This window comes from Chelonia mydas, chromosome 12, assembly GCF_015237465.2.
Source record: "Chelonia mydas isolate rCheMyd1 chromosome 12, rCheMyd1.pri.v2, whole genome shotgun sequence".
Classification (NCBI taxonomy): Eukaryota; Metazoa; Chordata; order Testudines; family Cheloniidae; genus Chelonia; species Chelonia mydas.
The window spans coordinates 9,011,798-9,024,247 of record NC_051252.2 but is presented as its reverse complement, the minus strand read 5'-3'; the positions used below and the strand labels follow the sequence as shown (position 1 = coordinate 9,024,247).

General features: G+C 37.8%; 1 protein-coding gene across 5 annotated transcripts in view; it reads left to right on the top strand.

Annotated features, from left to right (window-relative positions):
* DNAAF1 (dynein axonemal assembly factor 1) overlaps positions 1 to 12,450 on the top strand; it is a 34,195-nt gene that overhangs the window by 17,460 nt on the left and 4,285 nt on the right. For 4 of the 5 annotated variants that reach the window (XM_007053973.4, XM_043526235.1, XM_037877780.2 and 1 more), the window contains 8 exons: positions 758 to 849; positions 4,686 to 4,907; positions 5,684 to 5,850; positions 6,924 to 7,045; positions 8,872 to 9,086; positions 10,426 to 10,683; positions 11,358 to 11,467; positions 12,373 to 12,441. In XM_007053973.4, coding sequence (XP_007054035.3) covers positions 758 to 849; positions 4,686 to 4,907; positions 5,684 to 5,850; positions 6,924 to 7,045; positions 8,872 to 9,086; positions 10,426 to 10,683; positions 11,358 to 11,467; positions 12,373 to 12,441 — 1,255 coding nt within the window. The remainder of the gene's footprint in view (positions 1 to 757; positions 850 to 4,685; positions 4,908 to 5,683; positions 5,851 to 6,923; positions 7,046 to 8,871; positions 9,087 to 10,425; positions 10,684 to 11,357; positions 11,468 to 12,372; positions 12,442 to 12,450) is intronic. The other variant, XM_043526234.1, reaches the window with a different exon arrangement.

The following is a 12,450-nucleotide window of genomic DNA, read 5'->3' as shown; positions in this document are numbered from 1 at the left end:
TACTGTAGGTAGGGATAAATTACTAAAGTTTTCTTTTAACCTTTTATACATGTTTATTTTAGTAAAATCTAGTCTCCTCAAAGACAAAAATATTTTCAGCTTGTTTCAAATATATTTATATATGTTAAATATTTAAGTTTAAAAGCTTACCTATTAAAACAGTTCTATTTTTGATAATAACCAGTATGTGTTAGGTGATACACAGATTACTAAAAGAGACAGGAGCACTGATCTGCATGTGGGGCTCCATATGGGTTAGATCACTGTGCCCATGCAGAGCCTCATTTACTTCAGTGGGGCTGTACAAGGACATTGGGGTCTGCCTTCCAGCCATAGGTTCAGGAGCTTAGTAACAAAAAGACACAACAAATGGAAAACAAGAAATTAAGGGTTGGGTAGAGGAAGAGAAAAAGAAGTTCTAACAAAAAGATCATGTGGTTGCTTAGCTAATTAAATTGATGAGGAAATATTAATAGCCGAATTAATTTCTTGTTTGTTTTCCTTTTTTAACAGCATAGAAAATGATAAGCAAAACATCTGCACTCTAAACAAGCAGAAATGGAAAGCAGTTCTAAAATAACTACTATATGATTACTCTGAGTAATGTTCTGAAAGGGTAAAGCAGCTAATGAGTTAAATGTCATTGAAGAAGCAGATTGTTCAGCTATTTGAAGTCAGGCAGATATTAAAGCTTTCAGAATGTGTTTTATACTTTAAAGGTTTTTTAAGTTGTTCATACTTCCTGTTAATGTTTTAGAATGACAAAAAAGCTCCTGCGAGACATCTGCAAACAGCAAAAATTATATGTGACCCCATGTTTGAATGACACACTATATTTACATTATAAAGGTAAGCCATACCAAAACCAACAAAAAACACAACACATTTCAGAATTATTCTTCTAACTAGCAATGTAGCAGGTGATCTGGATACGGTTCACTGAGGGAAGGTTTCTGAAAATTGTATTAGAAATATAATTTAATTTGATGGAAAAATTTAATTAGGGGTGGAGCTGAGTCAACAGCAATGTACAAAAGTACTTCAGCATCAGTGTTAAGGCCTGATCCTGGAAGATCTTCCAGCTTCCATTAAATTGACCGGGAGCAGAGGATGTTCAACGTTGTGCAGAATAAGATTCTAATGACCAAAGCTAGCAGATTCAGGGACAACTTTGATTAATTTTGTGGCACTTCTGTGTCAGCCAGTTATGTGATTCTTCATTTAAAGACAACAAATTTAAAGTTGATATAAGGAAATACTCTTCTTTACACACTGTTTAGTCAGCTGTGATATTCATCGTCAGCTGAAATCAATTGGGTTTATGGCTTTTGTGGAATTTTGAGAGAGAGTTTATATACATGTATGAAAAAAATCCAGCATATGTAGCTACATGAGCTAGCTAGGCAAAACATATTAGGGTTATTATGCCTCATGGTTAAGGGTTAAGACTTTCTGTGGGGGTTAGAAAGCAATTTTTTCTGTTATGATAAAATATTGCACAGTTGCCTAGGTGCCTTTTTGGAGTGTTTTCAACTTATTTTGAAACATGCCAGTATTGGAGACAAGATACTGGAACTGAGGGAGTACTGATATGTTCTGGATTGACAGTTTTGTTGTTGCTACAGACAACTAGTTAATCTAAATTTGAATCTTACTCTTTCAAATGTACTTTTAACTTCTAAACTGTGACTAACAATATTCATGAAAAACAAGTTACTATAAATCAAGGCGGGATCTAGGTGGCACATTGAATCAAAACACTAGCTTCTCACTTCTAAAGACACTGGTTTAAAATATTGGTCCTGAATATCTCATGAGCAAAAATGTACCTTATTCCTTCTTAAATATTCTTTTAGAAAAAGACTGTTTTTCAGCTACAGGAACCTATGTATTGATGAATAAAGAATGCCCAGAAAAAAAATGTAAGCACATTGCGTTCTCATACCATCAGTTTTGTTATTAGTGAGCAATACCCAAATGTGGATCCTTCACTTCCTGCATTCTAGTATTAATAAAGGGGAAAAAAGAGTTCCTAGAGCTAATGTGAATGCTGCCCTTTGTTGTCTTTAAGGACATTTTTATGTGGTATAGCTAGCCTTTCCATAACAACTTAAAAGTGGTTTTATATTTTATATATAACATGCTAAGTCTCCAGGGAGCCCATCTCCCATTCAGTGGCACTATTTGTGCCATTATGCCAACTTATTGTCTTTTGAGATTTAAAATCATTACCTTTGTGAATCTTTAAGCTTCCTTCTTGATGGGTATGACGGGGTCAAGACTCACCACCGCTGGTGCCTCCCGCTGGTTGTTCCAGGAATTAGCTGTGTCCGCTGGAGAGTGTCCTCAGCACGTGGTGTCTTGCCCATTGTCCATTCTGCTGCCCTGGGACCCGCATTGCTCCCCGCTCGGCAGCGTCCGCTTCAGGATGCTGCTCTCCGGCAGTGCCTACTACTCCAGACTCACCCCCTTCCGGGGGGGTGTTAACAGCCATCTTTGGAACTCACACCTGCCTCAGTGGCCAACCACAATCCAAAGTCTATCCCCTTAGCTCAGGAGCAAGTTGCAATCCGTATTGGCCACCATCTTCCATAGCCAGGTGCACTGTAAGGTGGGGAAAGGGCGAGACCCAGGCCTGCCCACTACTCTGGGTCCTGACCCAGGGGCTCTCTAGCAGCAGCCTCCTTCGTTCCCCTCTTGTCCGCCTATTCTTCCCTGAACCACTTCCCCTATGGCCCTGTGTACCTTCTTGGCCCTTTGTAGCAGGGTCTGCAGCCAGGCAGGTAACAGGGCTGGACCCCTCTCCTGCTCCCCCGAGCCTGCCCAGCATTGCTCTGTCCAAGGTGCTGGCTCCTTCCTTCAGGAGCCTGTCCTTCTCCCTCACTAGTCAAGGAGAGACTACCTTCTTCTCTGCTAGGCCACCTTTATATAGGGCCTCGCCCAGCCCTGATTGGCTGCCTCTTCCTTCCCCTGATTGGCCCTCCACAGGCCTTTATTGATTGGCTGCCAGTCTATGCAGCCTCTAAAGGCCTGTTCCAGCCCTTTTCTCAGGGGGTGAGGTGACTGCCCCACCACACAGGGCCTGATTCTTGAAGTCACTGGGAGTTTTGTCATTGACTTCAATGGGAGCAGTTCATAGATTCCAAAGCCAGAAAAGACCACTGTGATCAGCTAGTCTGACCTCCTGTGTAACAAAGGTCATAGGACTTCCCTGAATTAATTCCTGTTTGTTTGATTCCAGTCTTGATTTAAAAATTGCCAATAACGAGAATCCACTAAAACCTTTGATAAATTGTTCCAGTGGCTAATTACACTTGTAGCAATTAGTTTATTTAATCATTTAAGAAAGATTTATTGTTGTGGCTAAGTATAATTAATTAATGTGTGATGGTTAGGTTTAAGTAGGATAGGATCATAGGAGTATAAGACTGGCAAGCATGCATGAGTGATGAATGTGTATTAGATATATAAGCAAAGTAAAGCTATAATGCTAGGCCTACACGCTAACCTGAAATCTTACAGGCTTCAGCCATACTGGGCCTAAGGAGAGATGACATAAGTAGGTCAAGGAATAATCCTTAACCAGTAAAATTACAAGATTACTGTAAAGAATGTGCCAATGGGCGATGTTTGGGAAAACCACAATAATAAATCTTCTAATAAATTATTAAATACACTAATTGACTAAAAGCCCCTCTCTTTGATGGGATGAATATTATGGAAAAATAAGAACCCCGTCACACACAAATTATATATCAATACACAGCAAGCACTATAACTCACTACAAATATAACTTAAAACTTTTATATGTATAATTAAGGGCTAGTAGTTTCTTCATATGGATGCTCGGGGGATTGATATACTGTTTCTACAGGCTGTTGGTGACATACAGAAACATATGGAGGTTCTGGTACTTGATATGGTTTTATGCTATGCATGTCTTCATAAATACTCTCCTCTACTGTGACTATGGGTATTGCTGCTGGATTAACTGTAGCTTGAAGAGGGATAGAAACAGGTTGGACTGAACCAGGCTGGTCTCTGGGCATTTCTTGGTTTAAAGTGATAATCTTTCCTCCCATATAACATATGGCAAAAATAATGCCTGTAGTGAGGATACTTTGGACAACAATCCATCCCTACAGGGGTAGTCAATACTGCATCTGTTCCATCTAATAATTTGTTCAATGTTTGCTTTGCATGATCCATATTACTAATTTCAATTAAATGCCAATTTTTCCTTTCTAACACCTGTTTTAGCTATAAATCTAATGGTCGTATGTGTGCAGAATACCGTGCTGGGTACTGCGTGGACTCTTTCAGGTTTTGTATACCTGGTGTTGGTTGTAACATTGATTATCTGCTTAGTGGACAGAATTCCATACTTGTGACTGTGTTTGTGGCCATTGTATTCATTCTTTTTGTGCTCCTAGAGTGTCTCCAGCCCTAAGAAAATCTGTCAGGGTAACTCTCACCCTGCTGATTTTAAAACTAGCTGCACAGGTGACAGACTCACTCAATAGTTTAACACAGAACTATTGATTACTATGTCCATTCAACTGAAATACTGTAAAAGCTATACCCTCACTGTCATGGATCATAGTCTACATCAGCATCATTGGCTGAAAATGAATATAGAGAAAAATTAATCAATCTCTTCTTATTTAAACCCTGTTTTCTGCAGGATTTGACCGCCTTGAGAATCTTGAAGAGTATACAGGATTAAAGTGTCTATGGCTTGAATGCAATGGCTTAACAAAAATTGAGAACCTGGAGGCTCAGACAGAGTTGCGCTGCCTGTACTTGCACCTCAATTTAATTAATAAAATTGAAAACCTGGAACCTCTGCAAAAGCTGGATTCGCTCAACCTCAGTAACAATTATATCAAGATAATTGAAAACCTCTGTAAGTATTTCTAGTGTAGTGTGTTTCATTTATGTTGCATTCATTTTTCCATGCATCATCTTACTAATAATTAGTGAACATATTTTGCAGGCTTTTTTTTAAATTGGGTTAAAATATTGCAAAAAGTGCAGAAGCAATTTCAGGAGGCTTTTGGATGGAAAGTCAAACCTATGTGTTTAAAATTTAAATTTTGGAGGGGTTAATTGATCAAAAGAACAGGTTTTACAGTTACTTACAGTGATGGCTTGAACAATTTATATGAAGTTATTCCTTACATTGGAAAACCTACTGAATCCTTTGGTTTTATTCCTCTTTATGTAGCACTTTTTCATTTGTTTTTTAAGTTGGATGTGCTCTAGTGGCCAAGGACAGGATAGCCAAATTTTTTCCGGACTGCAGAGGAATTTATGCCATGTTGAGGTAGCTACACTTGACATGATAAAGAGGGATTTCTGTGCACCACTTGTGTGTTTTAGGTGTAACTTGAAATAGTAACTCTTGCTTTTGTGTAATTGACTAGTTCAAAAGATAAATATGCATTTAAAACAAACTCAGGCATTCTAGGCTTTGCGATAAAGAAACAGAAATAGTGTGTTTGGGGAGGGGGGGAAAGGCTTGGAAATACATTGCCAGACATCAAATGTATATGAAACAGTCACAAAGTGAAAAAAGTCACGATATTTAAAGCTGCAGTTTTCTACTCTGTCCAGAAAATTCTCCTTGCACAGAAGGCTGTGAATTAATTTTCCTTTCATTGTATTGTTATTGTCCAACAGCTTGTCTGAGCGTTCTGCACACTCTGCAGATTGCTCACAATAAGTTACAAACAGTGGAAGACATACAGCACTTGCAGGAGTGCCCAACTATCTGTGTCCTTGACCTTTCTCACAACAAGTTAGATGATCCAAATATTCTAAATGTCCTGGAGACCATGCCTGATTTGGTAAGCAAAATATACATGAGGGGTTTTGTATATGTTCACCCACATGAGTTTGAGACTATAGCCTCATTAAATTGTCTTATCAGAGAGAACTGAATGCACAATAATAGTAGAACTTAATCTTCATTAGAAGAAGGTGCTTTAGAGATAGAGCATATGGTTAGTAGCACTGGGCAAATAATTGAATTTTTCGTTCACTGAAAAAGTAAAATATCGATTTGGGTTGAACAAAATCTTTTGCCCCAAAATGATACATTTAGACATCAGGTGTTTTTTGGTTATTTTTAAACACACAGCTCCCCTCCCCCCGTTTTATTTTTAAGTTAAACCTAGCTAAAATTCAAAAGAAAAAGTTTCAATTTCTTTGGAATATTTTTTCCCCAGCTGAAACTGTTCACTGAATTCAACCCGAATTCATAAACAGTTTCAGTCAACCTGAAGCTGCATTTTTCGGCAAATAAAGTATTTTCCCCAAAAAATTCACCCAGCTCCATTGATTTGTTATAGTCTCTAAATATTTTCTCTGATTCTTTCCCCTGAACTTTTAAAACACGTTCCATAGATGATTTGAATTCTAGGAAAAATAACCAAGTATGGTACAGTTAGAAAAGCTCCAGATGGTTGCCAAAGACCCTGATTGTAATCTTAATGCTACCTACTCTAGTCTCAGGGACATTTTTTTTCTCTGTATTGTACCTGCAAGCTTGTTTTCTTTGTAAAAACAAAGATAGCCCTGATGAGATGGAAAATAATTTTTATACTGTAATTTAAACTGGACCTTAACTACCGAAAAACTGCTTGGAGATAGCTAGATTGAATAGGAAATTAGTAAAATTAGATCTGTGATTATCAGCAAATACTACTGTAGCAGTTTAAAAAAAATCAAATATTATTAATGCAACTTTGTCCATGATTGGAGGTTTTCCCCATGTTGTTTGCATGTTGGGGTATATCACTCTTTTTTTGTCTTCTTTTTTTTATTTGAAGCCTCTTGGGTTCACAGATTATAGAGAAAGTGCCTATATGGAGTTAATTTTTACCTCTTTTTAAAAAAACTATGTACCTTGCTTTTATAGCGTGTGCTGAATTTGATGGGAAATGAAGTGATTAAGAAAATTCCTAATTATAGAAGGACACTTACTATTCGACTAAAACAGTTAACATACCTGGATGATAGGCCAGTTTTTCCAAAGGACAGGTGAGAAATAGTGAAGTCTTCTTTACATAGCAATGCAGATTAAATACTAATGATCACACATTCCATTTTTATCAATATTTTTGTCATGCGTGGAGAAGAAGAATCTGACCAAAGTAAGCAGTCACAGGATAAGAGGGAAGGTCCTCTCATGGATCAGTAACTGGTTAAAAGGCAGAAAACAAAAGGTGGGAATAAATGGTCAGTTTTCAGAATGGAGAGAGATAAATAGTGGTGTCCCCCAGTAGTCTGTACTCGGACCAGTGCTGTTCAACATATTCACAAATGAGCTGGAAAAAGGGGTAAACCGTGAGGTGGCAAAATTTGCAAATGGTAAAAAATTACTCAAGATAGTTAAGTCCAAAGCAGACTGTGAAGAGTTACAAAGGGGTCTCACAAAACTGAGCGACTGGGCAGCAAAATGGCCAATGAAATTCAGTGTTGATAAATGCAAGGTAATGTACATTGGAAAACATAATCCCAACTACCTGTACAAAATGATGAGGTCTACATTAGCTGTTCCCTGTCAAGAAAGAGATCTTGGAGTCCTTCTGGATAGTTCTCTGAAAACATCCGCTTAATGTGCAGCAGCAGTCAAAAAAGCAAACAGAATGTTCGGAACGATTAGGAAAGGGATAGATAATAAGACAGTAAATATAATAATGCTACTATATAAATCCATGGTACGCCCACACCTTGAATACTGTGTGCCGTTCTGGTCACCCCATCTCAAAAAGATACGTTGAAATTGGAAGAGATGCAGAGAAGGGCAACAAAAGTGATTGGGGTATGGAATAGTTTTCGTATGAAGAGAGATTAAAAAGACTGGGACTGTTCATCTTGGAAAAGAAATGACCAAGGAGATATGACAGAGGTCTATAAAATTTTGACTGATGTGGAGAAAGTGAATAAGGAAGTGTTATTTACTCCTTCACATAACACAAGAACTAGGGGTCACCCAATGAAGTCAATAGGCAGCAGGTTTAAAACAAACAAAGGGAAGTACTTCATACAATGCAGTCAACCTGCGGAACTCATTGCTAGGGGATGTTGTGAAGGCCAAAACTATAACAGGGTTGAAAAAAGAACTAGATAAGTTCATGGAGGATAGGCTATTAGCCAAGATGGTCAGAGATGCAACCCCATGCTCTGAGTGTCCCTAGCCTCTGTTTGCTAAAAGCTGGGAGTGGAAGACAGGGGATGGATCACTCTTTGATTGCCTGCTCTGTTCATTCCTTCTGAAGCACCTGGCATTGGCCACTGTTGGAAGACAGGATACTGGGCTAGATGGACCATTGCTCTGACCCAGTGTGGCCATTCTTATGTTCTTATGACCATAGGTCATAAGTGAGGGTAGGTGGCCTTGTATACACTAGTATCTTACAGTTAGGAGCTCTGCATTCTAAATTCTTAATATAAGGAAACACAATATCTTTCTCAGAATATGGTATATTCCTATATACAATTGCCTTTCTCCATAATCAGTAGCCCAAACTCTGCTCATGATGTCAGAGTGGTAGCACAGATGTCATAGAGATCAGAATTTGGGACTTTTAAAAAATTTTACTAACAAAAGATGCAAACTCTGGTTTTGTATTCACTAGCCTTTACAAACTTGTGTTCCTTATCTGTTCTATTTCACCTACAAAATATCTGTACCTTACATAGCAGTCCTTGCTGCTCAAGGGAGCATATTTTCTGATGCTCATCTGCTCAGTAACTTTTCTTCCCTTGCAAATAGACATTTGAAATCTCCCTTTCATCGTGAACACACTGTGCCGCTAGTATTTACAAAACTGTGTTACAGTGGTCTTGCCTATTGCCATTAGAGCCTGTGCAGAAGCTTGGGCCATGGGGGGACGCGAAGCAGAGAAGAGTGAAAGGGAAAAATGGGAGAACAGAGAGAGAAGGAAGATCCAAGACAGCATTGATGGGCTAACAGCGATCCGGCGAAAAGCTGAAGAGAAGAAAAGACAAAGGGAAAAGGAAGAAAGAGATATACTTAGAAAGTGTGAAAATGGAGGCACAACAGAGGCCCAGGAAGGTTTGTGATTAAGCTTTTGGATAAAGCTCCTGTTTCTCTCTGCTTTAAGTCTAATTGAATTTCTAACTGCCTAATATTACCTTACTTTGATATTACTTTTTATCAAGTCTGTAGAAAATGAGAACAGAATTTGGCTTGTTGACTGTAGCTTAGAGGATTTACTGCAGCCCTGATGCTGCAATAATAAAGATTATATCTTACACTGATGTAGAAAGACAAGGTGGGTTAGGTAATATCTTTTACTGGACCAGCTCCAGTTGGTGAGAGAGACAAGCTTTTGAGTTACATAGGTCTGGGAAAGGCACTCCGAGAGCACCAACAGAAGGTCCAATAAAAGATATTACCTCACCCACCTTGTGTCTCTAATATCCTAGGACTGACACGGCTACAACAAATACTGCATACAACTGATCTAGAAAGTGATTTTAGAAGGAATCAAGCAGTTATTTTCCCCATATATTGATATTTTAAAATAAATCAACATTCCCAAAGGTTCCCAAATGCACAAGAGAATGATTTCCCCAAGTCATGTATTATTTTAATCTGGATAAGTTATACAGTAAGGTAAAAAGGATCTTTTTTTAAAAAAAAGACAGTTTTCTGTCCCATGTCTCAGCTATTATTCTCTACTATATTAATTGACAGTCAGGACTGGAGCCTGTAACGTATCAGTAGTCACTGTTATGCAAGCTGTGTGTGGATGATTTTAACAACTCACTTCATTTTCTGCCATGGAGTCTCCTTCCACATTACTTAACATAACCAATATATGAATAGTAGAACGTCCCAGCTGAGACTTTGGGTAACAGCAAATAGGTTGCAAGATGGCCAAAACACTGCCCACAAACCAAGTGTTGCCAGAGTGTTTGACTACAAAGCATATTTTCAGGGATCTACCCACTGATTAAAATTTTAGAGATTAGAGGGAGTTTTACAACAAATAGGTGAGATCTCAGAGAGTTACGGAATTTATGTAAGGAAATCCCTCTTTGGCTCTTATCCAGCAAAATGCTGAACCATGTACTTAATTTCAGGTACATAAGTAATCCTTTTGAAGTCAATGGCTTAAATTCAAATACTTAAAGTGAAGCATTTGCTTAAATGCTTTTCCTGGATTAGGTCCTTTGCCTGTGCACTGGCAAATGGGCAAACCATTTGCACAACATGTCTATAGCCACCTGAGGGATATTGATTCCTGAATGATAGACCAAATACAAAAGAGCTTTTGGTGTGTGTTTGATAGCTAGGGATGAAGACCATACATTACAGCCTGAATACTCTTAACCTGCAAGAACTTGCTCTACTGCTTTACCTTTATCGACTTTCCTACTGCTTTTAGGAGAGGTTCCACCCACAAGTTACAGCAGCGATGTGACTAACAATACTTCAGGTATTTCAAATGCTTCTGAAGAGACAGAAACTCAGAAGATTAAGAAATTTGTAAATGAAAGCATGGAGGCCCATGATGAAGTTTTAGCTGAAATATCAAGTAAAGAAGATCTGGATAGCCTGCATACTAACGTTACCGGTAACATTCAGAAGGATGTGCAAGAAGCTAATTCTCACAAATGCCCAAATTTCAGTACTAATGAAGAAGGTAATGTACATTGTAAAGAGCCACACAGAAGTGAAAAGAGAAACAGAGATGATGAGCCAAACTTTTTGCTATTATACATCCCCAGTGACCTGATTGAATTCATTGGGGTGGCCTGGGATGTAAGAATGAGGAACTTGGCTTAGCATTTTTCCACAGTATGTAACTGAGGAAAATGGAGTTTTGGGTAACATGGCATTAAACACCAATAAAATTTAAAAAAAGGCCTGATGCTTTCGTGCCTTTATAAGTGAAACAATTACTTTGACCTACATTTCAATTTCTTTCTTTCAAAATGCAAAAATTTAACTTATATAATTCAAAGGAGTTCACTGGTATGATGTAAAGACAGAAAGGTGAGCTCCAGATGGATTGGGTACAAAATTTTGGAAATATATAATGAAAGAAAAGATTCATCATGTTGGGTCTGATAACACTTTCCTAATCTTAAACATTTCTCATGTACTTTGGACCCACTTCTGCAAGTTAGACATACCCTATCACATTGAGTTTCATGAATGCAGAAAAACCCAAATTTCCTTAGTGTAGACAAGGCCAGAGACTGGAGATAGGATTAATTTAGATCAGTGATAGCTTTGAATATCAGAAGGGAGACAGACCTAAATGAGGGACGTAACAGACAAATAACTGACTAAATATTTTCCCTTTTTCCTTAGAGATACTAGTAGGGAATATGGCTACCGAAGGTGCCCTGGTTACTGAACTGGATGAGTCTGCAGAAACAGAGCAAATTAAACTGGAGATACCAGAGAAGCTTTTCATTGATGTATGTATTAGGGCTGAGTATGTAATCATTTTGTTTCCTATTTTGAGGGATCCAAATTTAGGTTACATCAGTTGCCCACAAATTCACTCCTCTTATATCCCAGCTAAACAATTGTGTGTGGCCGAGGTTTTGTAGGAACTTTCCACTGCCAACAAAAATTCCCTGAAAAAAATATAAAGGACAATGTAACATCACCTGCCTGGGGGGCTATGTGGCATCTGGTGTGGTTTTCTGAAGTTCCCTGTGTCAAGAAATTTACCAATCTTCCAGATCTCGTCTGCTCTGTTGCACAGAGTCAGTCTCTTTAGAACTCTGAAATCTGCTTTCATTTTGTTAAAAAATTACTAATGGTTTTCAATTTTAAAAACTCAATTACAATATAATTATTTTCATTGGAAAAAAATGTATCCAAGAGTTAGCCAAAACCTAAATCTAATGTACAATGAAAAATATAAACTACTGAACAAAAAATCATGAGGAATAAATAGCCATTCAGTCATTTTGTATACATATTATTTGAGTCTAGAGCAATAATTAATATTTCAACAATAGTTATCTTTTTAAAAAATAAAGAAATATATATTAGCCAGTATATATAATTAAAGATTACCACATCTAATACCCTTTTTCTGTTATTTGGGCCCTGAGTGTGTAGATAATTATAATTATGTATTTGTTTAACTTTAAGGACATGAGTAATCTCACTGAAAAAAAAATCTCTCTCTATGTAATAGAATAGAGGATCTAAAGTAACTAAAAAAGAAAAAAAAAATCTGATTTAAACTTTAAGGGATGGAGATTTTGCCCCTACTGACAAACCCAGAATTCTGAAATTATGGGGTTTTGCTTTTTAGGCGTTAGACATTGCCTATACCATTGATAAGCTATTTTGTGATCTTCTTCAGGAACTGCCTGATTTAGAAGATGTGGATGTTAGTGAATTCTCACCAATAGAGGGAAACTCAATCAGAAAGGTGAGCTTC